Source organism: Hyla sarda, chromosome 5, assembly GCF_029499605.1.
Source record: "Hyla sarda isolate aHylSar1 chromosome 5, aHylSar1.hap1, whole genome shotgun sequence".
In the NCBI taxonomy this organism is placed as follows: Eukaryota; Metazoa; Chordata; class Amphibia; order Anura; family Hylidae; genus Hyla; species Hyla sarda.
In genome coordinates this window covers 123,690,803-123,707,162 of record NC_079193.1, presented here as the reverse complement: position 1 = coordinate 123,707,162, position 16,360 = coordinate 123,690,803, and the positions used below count along the sequence as shown (strand labels likewise).

The 16,360-nt window shown below is 41.4% G+C and overlaps 1 protein-coding gene across 5 annotated transcripts in view; it reads left to right on the top strand.

Moving 5' to 3' along the window:
* Positions 1 to 16,360, top strand: part of ANO10 (anoctamin 10) — a 687,222-nt gene that overhangs the window by 335,136 nt on the left and 335,726 nt on the right. For all 5 annotated transcript variants that reach the window (XM_056520224.1, XM_056520226.1, XM_056520225.1 and 2 more), the window contains one exon: positions 7,843 to 8,025. In XM_056520224.1, the coding sequence (XP_056376199.1) occupies positions 7,843 to 8,025 (183 nt within the window). The remainder of the gene's footprint in view (positions 1 to 7,842; positions 8,026 to 16,360) is intronic.

Here is a 16,360-nt window from a genome sequence, read left to right as displayed (position 1 = left end):
TAGATCGTCTTGGATTTGACTCTCGGTCTGTTCTTCATCTGTCCCAGCAGTCTGGCAGACCCCTATATGACATATATCTAGTGACTGCTGTCCTGTCAGAGTTGGTAGCAGTACACATTACTTCAGAAAACATAGGCATGGGTTTTTCACAAAAAACAGTATCACATTGTATAGGTTCAAAACTTACAGGACAGTTTATAAGAAATATGACCTAACTCATGCAAACATTGTTTTATAAAATTTTCTCCCAGTCCTGCATGCAACATTTTCTGTTCACTAGACATTTTTTTTAGTCCAGCTTGTACAGTGTGAACAGTCCCATCAGTCATTTCACAACAGGACATAGGTTGGAGCCACTTTGGACAGATTTCACACAGTCAAGTAGCGAGACACCGCTCACCATTATCTCAGGGACATTTGTATGTGATTTCTCTGGCACACTCTCCCCCTCCCGCAACTGCCAAAAACACGGGAAGTCTCTGCCCAGTATAAACTCCATGTTAAGCTTGACACACACCTCCAGCTCATGGCTTACTGTCCCATAACATGGCTAATGGAGAGATGCCAGAGATCATGCCAGAGATCATGGGGACTTGAAAAAAGTGGTGCATTGGGGACTGTAAGACATGGGTAAACTTTTTATAGTATTCGTTAGTGAGGCCGTCGGGTCCAGGGAACAGGGCTTTTAATATCTTATCCATTTCAAAAATGGTCAGTGGAGAGTTTAGAGAAGAGAGTTGAAAGTCAGATGAAGTTGGTAGGCATATAGAAGAGAAAAAACTATTGATAGACTCAGAAGTAGGCTGCACAGAGTCAAGATCATCCTTTATTATACAACGACTCATAATAATCCTTAAATATATTTGCAATATGTCTTGGGTCACTAAGGTTACCAGTTTTAGTTGCTTTCCACAGAAAAGGATTTTTTTGTCTTGGCTTGACGGCATTTAAGCCTGGAAGCCAATAGTTTTCCAGCTCTGCCTGAGCAAGCATAGTAAGATGCTTTATATCTCTGCAGCTGCCGTTCCTGATCCATAAACAGTTTCTCTCTTAAAGGAGTACTCTGGTGCTGAGTACTCCTGCTTCGTCCTGCCCGGGCTGCAAAAAAAAAAAAGAGAGAAAATAAACCATCCCTCACCTTCCTGGGTTCCCGTGGAACGTCACTACAGCTGATCGGTTCTCCGGTCTATCTTCTTCATACTTCATACCACATGGCGCTCAGCCTATTATGGGCCGAGGCAGAACATCGCGGCGATAGGCTGAGTGCCATGTGATGCTTCGTTACACACAGAAGTATGAAGAAGATGGACCGGAGGACCGATCAGTTGTAGTGGCACTCCGCGGGAACCCAGGAAGGTGAGGGATTGTTTATTTTCTTTTTCTTTTTTTTTTTTTTTTGCAGCCCGGGCAGGACAGAGCAGGAGTACTCCTATAAGCACCAGAGTACTCCTATAAGGAATTACTTAAAGGTCTCAATTGGTCCCTATGGGACTCGCTTTGGTGGGCCTTATTTAGTGATTCAGTGTGACTAATCTCACTTAGTAGTTTGGAGATGTCAGCTAATCTAGCCTTTTTAACCCTGGACACAAGCTTTATAAAGGTTCCCTTTTGTAAAGATTTTATAAGCATTCCATACCGTGGAGTCGCTAGAGGTAAAGTTAGCATGGACATTAAAATATTCATGCAAATTAGCCTTCAATGTCGTAGAGGGGGTTGGGTGGTGTAGCAGGAATTGATTAGTTCACAGCCGATATGTTTAGGAACCATTATCCTTATCCATAACAGAGAAAGTAATGGAGACCTGATCCGACCATTTAAAGGGATACGCCGGTGGAAATCGTTCTTTGTATTTTTTTTTTTAATAAACTGGTGCCAGAAAGTTAAACAGATTTGTAAATTACTTACTTATTTAAAAATCTTAACCCATCCAGTACTTATCAGCTGCTGTATGCTCCAGAGGAAGTTATTTTCCTTTTTAATTTCTTTTCTGTCTGAACACAGTGCTCTCTTCTGATACCTCTGTCCATGTCAGGAACTGTCCAGAGCAGGAGCAATCCCCATAGCAAACCAATCCTGCTCTGGACAGTTCCTGACATAGACAGAGGTGTCAGCAGAGAGCACTGTGGTCATACAGAATGAAATTCAAAAAGAAAAGAAATTCCTCTGTAGTATACAGCAGCTGATGATAAGTACTGGAAGGATTAAGAATTTTAAATAAAAATTATTTACAAATCTGTTTAACTTTCTTGCACCAGTTGATTTAAAAAAAATTATTTTTTTTCCACAGAAGTACCCCTTGTATTTGCTTGATGGATGATGATGTGGCGTGGAACAATAATTCCCTATCATTAAGAAAAAGATCAATCCATGAGTAGCTAATGTGAGCTGAGGAGTAAAACGTAAAGTCTTTTCGGTGCTGTGTTGCACTCTCCACACATCATGGAGGTCCTCATCCCGCAAAATATTCTTGAGGTCACAACAGTCAGAATGATGTCCAGAAGTGCAGTCCCAGTCCTGGTCAACTACCGTGTTAAAAGCACCACACATCACCAGTCGACACCAGTCGACACCAGTAGACACCAGCTTAAGTAATTTGCGTAAGAACCTAGTTTGGCCACGATTAGGTGCAAACATTGAGACAATGGTATACAGAACATTATTAAGAAGACCTACTTCTATTAAAAGGGCACTGTCAGATATAAAAACTTTTGATATGTTGTAAAGCATGCAAAACCAATATGTTTTGACATGCTTTCATAAAAAAAAATTCAGTATTTCATACTGAAAAAGCCAGTAAAAAAACTGCCTCCTGGGATACATACCAGCTTGGCTGTGTCCACTAGTCATCAACTACGTCATGGACTCACTTCATGATTGACATGTCTGCAGATCTAAAGCTGCTGTGATCAGCCCCCTCACTGTCTGTGTTTACTTGAGTCTCCTCGTGTGAGGAGATGGGGGGGGGGGGGGAGGGGCGGGAGTACACTGCTGCCTGTGAGCAGATGATGAAAGAAGCTTGTGACTGAAGATGGGGACTGAATGGAGGATTTTTTGTTTAAAAAGTAAGTGTCCCTGCATATATATATATATATATATATATATATATATATGTGTGTGGATATTAATGTATGTGTGTAAATCTGTGTTGTCTATGTAATGTGCATGTGCATGAATAAATGAAGTCAATGTGTGTGTTTATCTAATACAGGGGGACTACAACTTTCAACATGCCTGCACAGCCAAATGATGTGTGGGCATGTTGGGAGTTGTAGTTTTGCAACAGTAGGAGGAACACAGCCTACAGCAACACTGCTGTAAGTCTGAGTTTTACCAATCATATGCTTCCAGCTGTTGCAAAACTACAACTCAAAGGATGTGTGGGCATGCTGGGAGCTGTAGTTTTTCAAAAGCTGTCAGCACACAGTGTGTGTATAGCATAAAACCAGAAAGGAAAGGGTTACAGATGCTCACTCCTGAGACCAGTGACTGAGGAGAGTGAGGGAGGGGGCAGAAGGGGAGTGGTTATCACCCGAGGAGAAGAAAGGTAACCGCCCTCCTGCTTCTGGTCAACAACATTGAGGTAATTCATACATAAAGCAAATTCTGAGAGAAATATAGGTCATAGACACATAAAAATGTTATGTACATGATCAGGATGAGATACTGAGCAACTTAGAACAGTTTTTTTTGACAGATACGCTTTAAGTAGCGACCTTGTGTGTCCGCAATAGAATAAAGATGCTGAAACGTAATAGTATGCTTAACCCCTTAAGGACCAAGGACGTACCGGTACGTCCTTGGTCCTGCTCCCGTTATATAACGCAGGGTTACACGGTAACCCCGCATCATATCACGGCGGGCCAGGCGTCATAGTGAAGCCGGGACCCGCCGCTAATAGCGCACCCTTTAGCCGCGCGCTTTTGCCGCGCGCTCAAAGCTGAGCCACGCGGCTAAAAGTGAAAGTAAAAACTGCCGGTCAGGTCAGTGGGCTGTTCGGGATAGCCGTGGTGAAATCGCGGCATCCAGAACAGCTTACAGGACAGCAGGAGGGTCCCTACCTGCCTCCTCGCTGTCCGATCGCCGAATGACTGCTCAGTGCCTGAGATCCAGGCATGAGCAGTCAAGCGGCAGAATCATCGATCACTGGTTTCCTATGAGAAACTAGTGATCAATGTAAAAGATCAGTGTGTGCAGTGTTATAGGTCCCTATGGGAGCTATAACACTGCAAATAAAAAGTGGGAAATAAAAGTGAATAAAGATCATTTAACCCCTCCCCTATTAAAAGTTTGAATCACCCCCCTTTTCCCATAAAAAAAAAAAACACAGTGTAAATAAAAATAAACATATATTGTTAATTAAACCGCTCGGTCAATGGCGTACGCGCAAAGAAATTCCAAAGTCCGAAATAGTGCATAGTGCAATAAGTCCTATCAATGCAAAAATGGTACCGTTAAAAACTTCAGATCACGGCGTAAAAAGTGAGCCCTCATACCGCCCCATATGCGGAAAAATAAAAAAGTTATAGGGGTCAGAAGATGACAATTTTAAACGTATTAATTTTCCTGCATGTAGTTATGATTTTTTCCAGAAGTATGACAAAATCAAACCTATATAAGTAGTGGATCATTTTAATTGTATGGACCTACAGAATAAAGATAAGGTGTCATTTTTACCGAAAAATGTACTACGTAGAAACGGAAGCCCCCAAAAGTTACAAAACTGCGTTTTTTTTTTCAATTTTGTCGCACAATGATTTTTTTTTCCGTTTCCGTTTTTGGCCAAAATGACTGACGTCTTTACAAAGTAGAATTGGTGGCGCAAAAAATAAGCATTCATATGGATTTTTAGGTGCAAAATTGAAAGAGTTATGGTTTTTTAAAGGCAAGGAGCAAAAAACGAAAATGCAAAAACGGAAAACCCCCGGTCCTAAAGGGGTTAAAGGGGTATTCCAGGAATTTTTTTTAATGTGACTATGCTACAGGGTCTGTAAAGTTAGTGTAGTTCATCATATAGTGTCTGTACCTGTGTGTGCTGGTTTTCTCACAATTCTTATGTGATTTTCACCCCAATATTTATTTTTAACAGCATACAAAATGACTGTTGTCTCAGATTTTTCCCAGGTTGCAATCTGGCCGAGACCTGACTCACTAGTCAGCTGATGACAGGGAGCCTGTTTGCTTCAATGGGTGGAGGGATCGCTTGGTGGGAGAGAGATCAATCTGCAAGTAATGCAACAGCTGTAGGCACTCTGATTGAAAACCGCAGGTCTTTTGAATGGATGCAGCTCATTTATGTTTCAATGGGTGGGTTGGCTGATGTGTTGGAGGGAGGGAAATTGAATTATGGGATTTGTAGGCAAAGAAGAAAACTCAAAAAGGAAATGCCAGTACAATCATCTGGAAATTGATGATTGTAGAATACAAAAATATCCACATATTTTTAAATCACGTACTCCTGTTAAAAAGAAAGGGGGTTTGGTAGCTATTAAAGGAGTTATCCACCATAAGGTGATTTTAGTACGTACCTGCCAGACAGTAATGAACATGCTTAGGAAGGATCTGCGCTTGTCTTGGAGCCAAATGGCTATGTTGTGAGATTACCATAATACTGTGGCCACAGTATTATGGTAATCTCACAACATAGCCATTTGGCTCCAAGACAAGCGCAGATCCTTCCTAAGCATGTTCATTACTGTCTGGCAGGTACGTACTAAAATCACCTTATGGTGGATAACTCCTTTAATAGCTACCAAACCCCCTTTCTTTTTAACAGGAGTACGTGATTTAAAAATATGTGGATATTTTTGTATTCTACAATCATCAATTTCCAGATGTCTTTCTTGGGCAAAAAGGACATCTCCAGACATTGTTTTAGCTTCCGACCACAATATGGCCCTTTTGTGAGGGCTATTAAGCCTGTTGACATGAACAGACACAAATTTCAATACCATGTTGGCAATAGAAAATGTTGTAAAGACTTACAATACATGGCATGGATCTCCATTAGATGGGAAATACATATTATATTGTATTGTAGAGGGAATCCCGAGCGATCTATGATTCTGTTCCACGTCCATATGAATAGATTTGTGGAGAAATATCAGCATAGTTTTCAAAGTCAGTTATGTTACAGGTGCATCATAATTAGAGTGGCTAGCTAAACATTCTGCTACTGTGAAGTTGGCGTCATGGCTCACCCCTCTGTTGGTGCCTTCTCCTGTTACATCTTCATGTAAGTGCTGCCTTTGCTTGGTCTAGCTCCCAGAGATGGGGGAAGCCGTAGCTGAGGCCGAGGACTGGCCATAAATGTGGTCCGGGTCACCCGGCAAGGTGTCCTCAGAAGGCACATAGTTCTCTGATGGGAAGCGTGTGTCGGGGAGAGTGCTGAGGCAGTGCTGTGCTTGAGCAGGAGTCTGAAGACTCTGAGCGAACAGGAGAAGACAACCTGGCGCCATCTTGGAGGTCCGGAGAGGCAGATGACTTATAGAAGTATAGAAGAACTGGAGTTTAACTCTGGATTTCCTCCTCTTTTTATGTCTGTGGGTCTTGGGTATCTTCAGGGTCAGGTGGTGAGTCAGAAGATATGCAGACAAGCCAGTTAGTCACTGTAGTTGCTGCGTGAGCACGGAGCTCTCTGATAAAGCGGCCACTTCTGGTAAGCAGCAAGCCATGCCCCTTGGCCATAGTACCTGTCACCAAACTAAACTTTTAATATATTATTCCTTATGTAATTATAAGACACTTTGCTATTTACTTGCTGTTAAAATTCTCAGCCTTTTATATGTTTTTAATGTGATTGGAAAAACAACGACTAGGTGGCTCTGTTCTGTTCCCTGCCGCAAGCCAAACAGTTAGGTCTCCTCCCAGCCTGGCAGGAGACCAAACTCAGGAAGTGCGTGCGGGGCATGGCGAGGTAGAGCTCTCGCAGGCTTCAGTGACGTTGCGCCTGCTGAGGAACGCCTACTTTCTCCTGTCGGAAGCTTGCACAATGTGATCAAAGGGAAAGGTATGATACAGAGCTTTTTAAGGCTCAGAATTTTTTTTTAAAGGGCAGGAGGGAGTAGTTAGGGAATATAATCTGTTAGTTTAGAAAATATGTTTTGATGACAGGTACTCTTTTTAAATAACTGTTTGGTCAACAGTTATCTCTCCTGATCTCTTAATACACAAATGTTCAGCATGTCAAATTTTAATCTCTACTGTTTGAGGAGGGGAAAAATGCCGCCCCCTTTTTTCTTCTGCTCTTTCTCTCTTGCTTTCTTTTTCCATTTCTACTACTTATTTCTTCTATCATTCTCCCTCTTATGTTCTTGTCTATAATGCTGACATCTGTGTCAAGGCTTTTATAGCTCCCTTTTTTCATGGAAGTTGTTTCATATTGCCTATGTCTTGCTTTTCTGAAGGCTTGCTATGCCATTATTTTTATTTATAATATTCACAGTTTCAAAAATATTCACAGTTTCAAAACCTAGCACATCTGTCACTAAGTATCAAAAGGTATAAACACATCAAAAGAAGACAGAATGCAAGTTACTGAAGCTGGAAATAATGACCTTCTAGCACACTAAACATGATGTAAACAGAAACACAAAACACACAAGTTTCTATTTAGAGTAGTCCCTAAAGTCTGGTCTTGAGTTCCAAATTGTAACAGAATATATGCTATAATGCTTTTTTTCAAGCTCTGTACTACCCTTTTAGTCCTATGGGATAGTTTCGAAACATGTTCACTGTATAAGCTTTGTTTGAGCTGTATGAAATCTAAGGAAAAGAACAGTGAAGATGTAATTCTTACTTTTTATATACATTTTGTCATTTTTTTTTCTCTTTTTAATTTTACAGAGCTTGGCCACATTACTTATCACCTCTCAGATCCTTAACCAGTTTGTGGAGGCTCTACTTCCTTATTGGATGCAGAAAAGGCAAAATAAACAAATAAAAAATAAAGTAAAAGCATTGAAGGTGGAGACAGAGTTCACTTTGTTGGAGCAAGTTCACCTTGAAAAAGAGATGGATGCATATTTGGTGAGTTCCACAACAGCTGAGTAATGGTTTTCACATACATCACAGTGCAATTGCACAGTTTATTGAATTAACCCCTTAGGGTTAGGCTACGATATGCCATCACTTTGATAGATAAAGGTCTGACTTCTGGGACCCCACTGATTCTGAGAATGAAGATGCTAATTGAGCTCTGATAGTCTATTTACTGTGTTCCCTGCACAGTGGTCATTTTGGCAACCCTGGTAAAGCACTGGTAAGGTTCTAGTGATGCAATATTTCATCACTTTTATAAGAATTGAATGCCTTTTTTTAATACTAGATGGTACTTTAATATTAGAAAATAAAAATTGCTACACTTTGCCAGTAGCAAAAGAAGGGAGGTCTGCCTTTTTTTCCCCTCAATTTCAGTGAAATAATATTGTGCCAAGATGATCCTATTTACAATTTCAGTACTGGCTTCTCAGTAGGATTCTCACTCCACATGCAATCTATAGCAGTGTACTGTAAATAATAATAAAAATAATAACTCTTCATTTGTAAATCCCAGAGTCTGCATGTGCCCTATAGTCTACATTGCCATCACCCTGTCATATACATGGGACATTTAGGAAAGAATGATATGTGTTTACAAAATGTTTCCTTGTGCTGAGCAGTGCCATTGGCAGAGGAGTAGAAGCAATAAATATCACCGCTTTTGCAGACTTTCTGGATGAAGTGCACAGCAATGCCCTGGGTGTCAGTACCTGCTGGAGTGCTATGAAAGGAGAGTGAGCAGGGTGGGGAGGGCTGTGATGAAAGTGCCTGTGATGAAAGTGCCTGGTCAGTCCAGTGCACTTTCTTTATCACTACATCATGGCAGAACAGAGAGATGTATGTGTTATCCTGTCTTTTGCCAAATAAGTAAGGGAAAGAAAGTACCTGTGAGTGTACTACATCTTTAACCCCTTAAGGACTCAGGGTTTTTCCGTTTTTGCACTTTCGTTTTTTCCTCCTTACCTTTTAAAAATCATAACCCTTTCAATTTTCCACCTAAAAATCCATATTATGGCTTATTTTTTGCGTCGCCAATTCTACTTTGCAGTGACATTAGTCATTTTACCCAAAAATGCACGGCGAAACGGAAAAAAAATCATTGTGCGACAAAATCGAAAAAAAAAACGCCATTTTGTAACTTTTGGGGGCTTCCGTTTCTACGCAGTTCATATTTCGGTAAAAATTACACCTTATCATTATTCTGTAGGTCCATACGGTTAAAATGATACCCTACTTATATAGGTTTGATTTTGTCGCACTTCTGGAAAAAATCATAACTACATGCAGGAAAATTTATACGTTTAAAAATGTCATCTTCTGACCCCTATAACTTTTTTATTTTTCCACGTACGGGGCGGTATGAGGACTCATTTTTTGCGCCGTGATCTGAAGTTTTTATTGGTATGATTTTTGTTTTGATCTGACTTTTTGATCACTTTTTATTCATTTTTTAATGTTATAAAAAGTTACCAAAATACGCTTTTTTGGAATTTGGAATTTTTTTGCGCGTACGCCATTGACCGTTGGCTTAATTAATGATATATTTTTATAGTTCGGACATTTACGCACGCGGCGATACCACATATGTTTATTTTTATTTTTTTTTACACTGTTTTATTTTTTTTTATGGGAAAAGGGGGGTGATTCAAACTTTTATTAGGGAAGGGGTTAAATGACCTTTATTAACACTTTTTTTTTACATTTTTTTTGCAGTGTTATAGGTCCCATAGGGACCTATAACACTGCACACACTGATCTCTCATCCTGATCACAGGCGTGTATTAACACGCCTGTGATCAGCATTATCGGCGCTTGACTGCTCCTGCCTGGATCTCAGGCACGGAGCAGTCATTCGTCGATCGGACACCGAGGAGGCAGGTAAGAGCTCTCCCGGTGTCCGATCAGCTGTTCGGGACGCCGCGATTTCACCGCGGCGGTCCCGAACAGCCCGACTAAGCAGCCGGGATACTTTCAGTTTCACTTTAGAAGCGGCGGTCAGCTTTGACCGCCGCTTCTAAAGGGTTAATACCGCACATCGCCGCGATCGGCGATGTGTGGTATTAGCCGCGGGTCCCGGCCGTTGATTAGCGCCGGGACCCACGCGATATGATGCGGGATCGAGGCGCGATCCTGCTTCATATCGCGGGAGCCGGCGCAGGACGTAAATATACGTCCTGCGTCGTTAAGGGGTTAAAAAGAAAGGCATGGCCGCATATCTGCTTGAGAGTAATGCTATCAAACAACCCAGCTTTGATCCCACCCCATGAAATGGAGAGAATAAGAGATAGCTGTGCACAATGGAGGAAGACTCTTTGGAGCTTGGTAACAACAGTAGACACCATGAAATCCCCTTGTTACCATTCTGAAGGGTTAAAGGGGTATCCTGACATCAGGTTAAGAAAAAAAATAAATAAAAAAAAATATATATATATATATATATATATATATGCAGACGCATATAGCATTGTTTACCTGTCTGCCCTGCTCTGAAACCACATAAAAAAATAGTTTTGTGTGTTTGTGGGTCTCTTCTGTCAAATAATCACTGTGCTTCCTGATTGAGCAATTGCTCAGTACCACAATTCCCAAAATACAATGGTTTCCCTCAGCCTTTCATCACAGCTCTCCCCACCCTGCTCACTCTCCTTCCACAGCACTCCAGCAGGTACCGACACCCAGGGCATTGCTGTACACTTCATCCAGAAAGTTTGCAAAAGCGGTGATATTTATTGCTACTACTCCTCTGCCAATGGCACTGCTCAGCACAAGGAAACATTTTGTAAACACATATCATTCTTTCCTAAATGTCCCATGTATATGACAGGGAGATGGTGATGTAGACTCTAGGGCAGTGATTCCCAACCGTGGTGCCACAACACCTGTGTGTGCCCGTGGTGCCGCGGGATTTTTTTTTTAAATGTCCCACCCCGGCCTGTGCCCTTATGACTGATGGCACAAGGGGGAAGGGAAGCCTGCGTGCGCACTGCGCACACAGCGTCCCCCTGTGTCCTCCTCTCTGTCGTGCGGTAATAACTCAATTATGAATTATGGTCATAAAAATTATTAATTATGAAAAATAAAAAATTATGAAAATTATTAAAAATATCAAAATTATGACCTGGTGAATTGTAGACAAAGCTAATCAATACAATTCACATCTGAGTCTGACTATTTCCTCAGATATTAACAAGTTCTTTTTATGATGGGATGACAGAAACGCTTAAGGATGTAGTTTTGCAATATACAATAATACACAGGTATTATAAAGTATGCAGATTTATTGGTTATAAAATTATAAACATAAATGAGTAATAAACACAATGAATATCAATTAGATATTAGTAAACAGTACAAGATTGTTAATTGACTACATAAAAGTAGAACAATACATGTGGGTAGTAACTTGTTACAATAAACAAAAGCCACTAGGTTAGAATATCATATAATAAAAAGGTTACATATCACTCTATCCAGAGGAAGCTCATGATATTAAGATGGGCAATATCTAATCATAGACATCTCAATATGGAATGCTAAATACACTCCCCACCCCCTTCTAACCAACTACAAATCACATGATTCCAAGAATGGGGAAATCCATCTAAGATATAAATATGGAAGAATTTTGATATACTTCCCCCCCCCCCCATTCTGGACTATTTTCTATACATTATCTTGGTAAGACTTTAAGACAATGAGCAGAGATATATGATCTTGCTCTATATTTTAGGAGGAAGAACCTGAAACAAGTTTCCTGTGTGGGAAATATAGTTATAACACTTAGCTTGGCAAGTAGGAATTCTATCAATATGTATAAGCAATTATTTAACCCCTTAAGGACGCAGGACGTAAATGTACGTCCTGGTGCGGTGGTACTTAACGCACCAGGACGTACATTTACGTCCTAAGCATAACCGCGGGCATCGGAGCGATGCCCGTGTCATGCGCGGCTGATCCCGGCTGCTGATCGCAGCCAGGGACCCGCCGGCAATGGCCGACACCCGCGATCTCGCGGGCGTCCGCCATTAACCCCTCAGGTGCCGGGATCAATACAGATCCCGGCATCTGCGGCAGTGCGCGATTTGAATGAATGATCGGATCGCCCTCAGCGCTGCTGCGGGGATCCGATCATTCATAACGCCGCACGGAGGTCCCCTCTCCTTCCTCCGTGCGGCTCCCGGCGTCTCCTGCTCTGACCAGAGCAGAAGATGACCGATAATACTGATCTGTTCTATGTCCTATACATAGAACAGATCAGTATTAGCAATCATGGTATTGCTATGAATAGTCCCCTATGGGGACTATTCAAGTGTAAAAAAAAATGTAAAAGTAAAAGTAAAAAAAAAGTGAAAAATCCCCTCCCCCAATAAAAAAGTAAAACGTCCGTTTTTTCCTATTTTACCCCCAAAAAGCGTAATTTTTTTTATAGACATATTTGGTATTGCCGCATGCGTAAATGTCCGAACTATTAAAATAAAATGTTAATGATCCCGTACGGTTAACGGCGTGAACGAAAAAAAAAATAAAAAGTCAAAAATTCCTACTTTTTTAATAAATTTTATTTAAAAAAAAATTATAAAAAATGTATTAAAAGTTTTTTATGTGCAAATGTGGTATCAAAAAAAAGTACAGATCATGGCGCAAAAAATGAGCCCCCATACCGCCGCTTATACGGAAAAATAAAAAAGTTAGGGGTCATCAAAATAAAGGGATTATAAACGTACTAATTTGGTTAAAAAGTTTGTGATTTTTTTTAAGCGCAACAATAATATAAAAGTATGTAATAATGGGTATCATTTTAATCGTATTGACCCTCAGAATAAAGAACACATGTCATTTTTACCATAAATTGTACGGCGTGAAAACGAAACCTTCCAAAATTAGCAAAATTGCGTTTTTCGTTTTAATTTCCCCACAAAAATAGTGTTTTTTGGTTGCGCCATACATTTTATGATATAATGAGTTATGTCATTACAAAGGACAACTGGTCGCGCAAAAAACAAGCCCTCATACTAGTCTGTGGATGAAAATATAAAAGAGTTATGATTTTTAGAAGGCGAGGAGGAAAAAATGAAAACGTAAAAATTAAATTGTCCGAGTCCTTAAGGCCAAAATGGGCTGAGTCCTTAAGGGGTTAAAGGGGTATTCCAGGCAAAACCTTTTTTTTATATATATTAACTGGCTCTGGAAAGTTAAACAGATTTGTAAATTACTTCTATTAAAAAATCTTAATCCTTCCAATAGTTATTAGCTTCTGAAGTTTTCTGTCTAACTGCTCAATGATGATGTCACATCCCTGGAGCTGTGCATGATGGGAGAATATCCCCATAGGAACTGCACAGCTTCCGGGACGTGAGTCATCAGAGAGCAGTTAGACAGAAAACAACAACTCAACTTCAGAAGCTAATAACTATTGGAAGGATTAAGATTTTTTAATAGAAGTAATTTACAAATCTGTTTAACTTTCCGGAGCCAGTTGATATATAAAAAAAAGTTTTGGCCTGGAATACCCCTTTAATGCTTTGATAGATTATGAGTCTTGATCCTTCTGCAGGTAGAAGGAAGCATCACAATATCCTAACACTATAATCTCATTATTGAGATAATTAATTATTTTATTTTATTAATTTTTTCACCAATCTAAATGGTATAATTCCATCCACATTGTCCCAATTAGTCTTAATTAAATGGAATACCATTTTTGTGTCTCTTACCAAAACTTTGTAAGAATCTTACTTCTGCTCTTAGGAAAGTTGTGTAGTTCTTTCCAGTCAGACATGGCATTCCTTGCCGCCACTTATGTCCGTGTCAGGAACTTTCTAGAGCAGGATCAAATTTCCATAGTAAACCTCTCCTGCTCTGGACAGTTCCTGACACGGACAGAAGTGGCAGTTAGGCTAATGTTAGTAGGTGGAAAATTGCCCCCTAAAAAGCTTTAGGACCATGGGCACATTATGTTGTGCGGTAATAACTCAATTAGGAATCATGGTCATAAAATGAATTATTAAAAATTACAATTTTAGAAAATTATCAAAATTATGACCTGGTGAGTTGTAGACAAAGCCAATCATTACAATTCACATCTGAGTCTATTTCCTTAGATATCAACAAGTTATTTTTATGACGGGATGACATTAACGCTAAGGATGTAGTTTAGCAGTATTCAATAATACACAGGGCTGGTGCAAGGATTTTTGCCGCCCTAGGCGAAAGTAAATTTTTCCGCCCCCCTTGAACCCGCCCACTGGCTCCGCCCTTTGACGTGCCCAACCTTACTACTGGGCTGACACACTGTAACAAACCCCCTCCTCATTTAATCTCCTTACTACTGGGATGACACACTGTAACAAACCCCCTCCTCATTTAATCTCCTTACTACTGGGTTGACACACTATAACAAACCTCCTCCTCGTGTAATCTCTAGAGATGGGCGAACTTACAGTAAATTCGATTCGTCACAAGCTTCTCGGCTCGGCAGTTGATGTCTTTTCCTGCATAAATTAGTTCAGCTTTCCGGTGGGCTGGAAAAGGTGGACACAGTCCTAGGAGACTCTTTCCTAGGAATGTATCCACCTTTTCCAGCCCACCGGAGCACCTGAAGGTTGAACTAATTTACGCAGGAAAAGTCATCAACTGCCGAGCCGAGAAGTTCGTGACGAACCGAATTTACTGTAAATTCGCTCATCTCTAGTAATCTTTTTACGACTGGGTGACACACTGTAAAAAACCTCCTCTTCATGTAATCCCCTTACTACTGGGGTGACACACTGTAAAAAAAACTCCTCTTCATGCAATCACCTTACTACTGGGGTGACACACTATAACAAACTTCCTCCTCATGTAATCTCCTTACTACTGGGGTGACACACTGTAACAAACCTCCTCCTCATGTAATCTCCTTACTACTGGGGTGACACTGTAACAAACCCCCTCCTCATGTAATCTCCTTACTACTGGGGTTACACACTGTAACAAACCTCCTCATCATGTAAATCTCCTTACTACAGTAACCCCCCGACATGCGATGGCCCCGACATATGATCAAATCGACATACGATGGCCTCTCAGAGACCATCACATGTCGATGTCAGCATCGACATACGATGCTTTTATATGTTGGGGCCATCGCATTAACTGCTATCAGACAGCGAAAAATTCTTAAGCTGCTGTCGGATAGCAGTTTAAGCATCCCGGACAGGTTCACTTACCTATCCCCGCTGCTCAGCAGAAAGCGAGGCCCGGACACTGGAGAAGATGCGGAAGAAGCCGAAGGATCCCGAAGCAGCGGGACAGCATCTGGAGCCCATGGGACAGCATCGGGAGCGGTGAGGACGCGGTCCGGAGCGGCAGGGACAGGTGAGTATTAAATGCACTTTTTACATTGCACGTATCCCTCAACATACGATGGATTCGACAAACGATGGGTCGTTTGGAACGAATTACCATCGTATGTTGAGGGACCACTGTACTGGAGTGACGCACTGTAACAAACCCCCTCCTCATGTAATCTCCTTACGACTGGGACGACACACTATAACAAACCTCCTCCTCATGTAATCTCCTTACTACTGGGTTTACACACTGTAACAAACCCCCTTCTCAGCAGACAATATCACACACAGAGGGATTAGATCAGTATTTCCCAACCAGGGTGCCTCCAGCTGTTGCAAAACTACAATTCCCAGCATGCTCGGACAGCCAAAGGCTGTCTGGGCATGCTGGGAGTTATAGTTTTGCAACATCTGGAGGCACCCTGGCTGGGAAAAACTAATATAGAGGTATATACCAGCTGTATACAGATCTGTATACCATATAAGTGATTAAAATTATATTTAGGGACTCACAATCTTTTCTGATCAGCGTCGTCCTCTTTCCTTTTCTTCTCCATCCGGCTCAGACCGCCATGATGTCTTCTTCCAGCCAAAACTTCCTTTCTTCAGCATCTGTGGGACAAACATGTTAGACCCTGCATTTTTCCCCCTTCTCCCCAGTGGCATTTCATTAACCCCCCACCCCCTCCTCCCTCTGTACCATTTCATTAACCCCTCCATCCCCCCCCATGCAATTTCGTTAACCCCCCCATCCCCCTCCTTCTCCTCCTCCCCCTATGCGATTTCATTAACCACCCCCCTCCCCCCCCTGAGCAATTTCATTAACCTTCCACTCCCCTCCTCCCCCCCCCTGTGCAATTTCATTACCCCCCCCCACCTCTCCTCTCCCCCTATGCAATTTCATTAACCCTTCCCCCTCCTCTCCTCCCCTGTGCAATTTCATTAACCATCTCCCCCCACCTCTCCTCTCCCCCCCACCTCTCCTCTCCCCC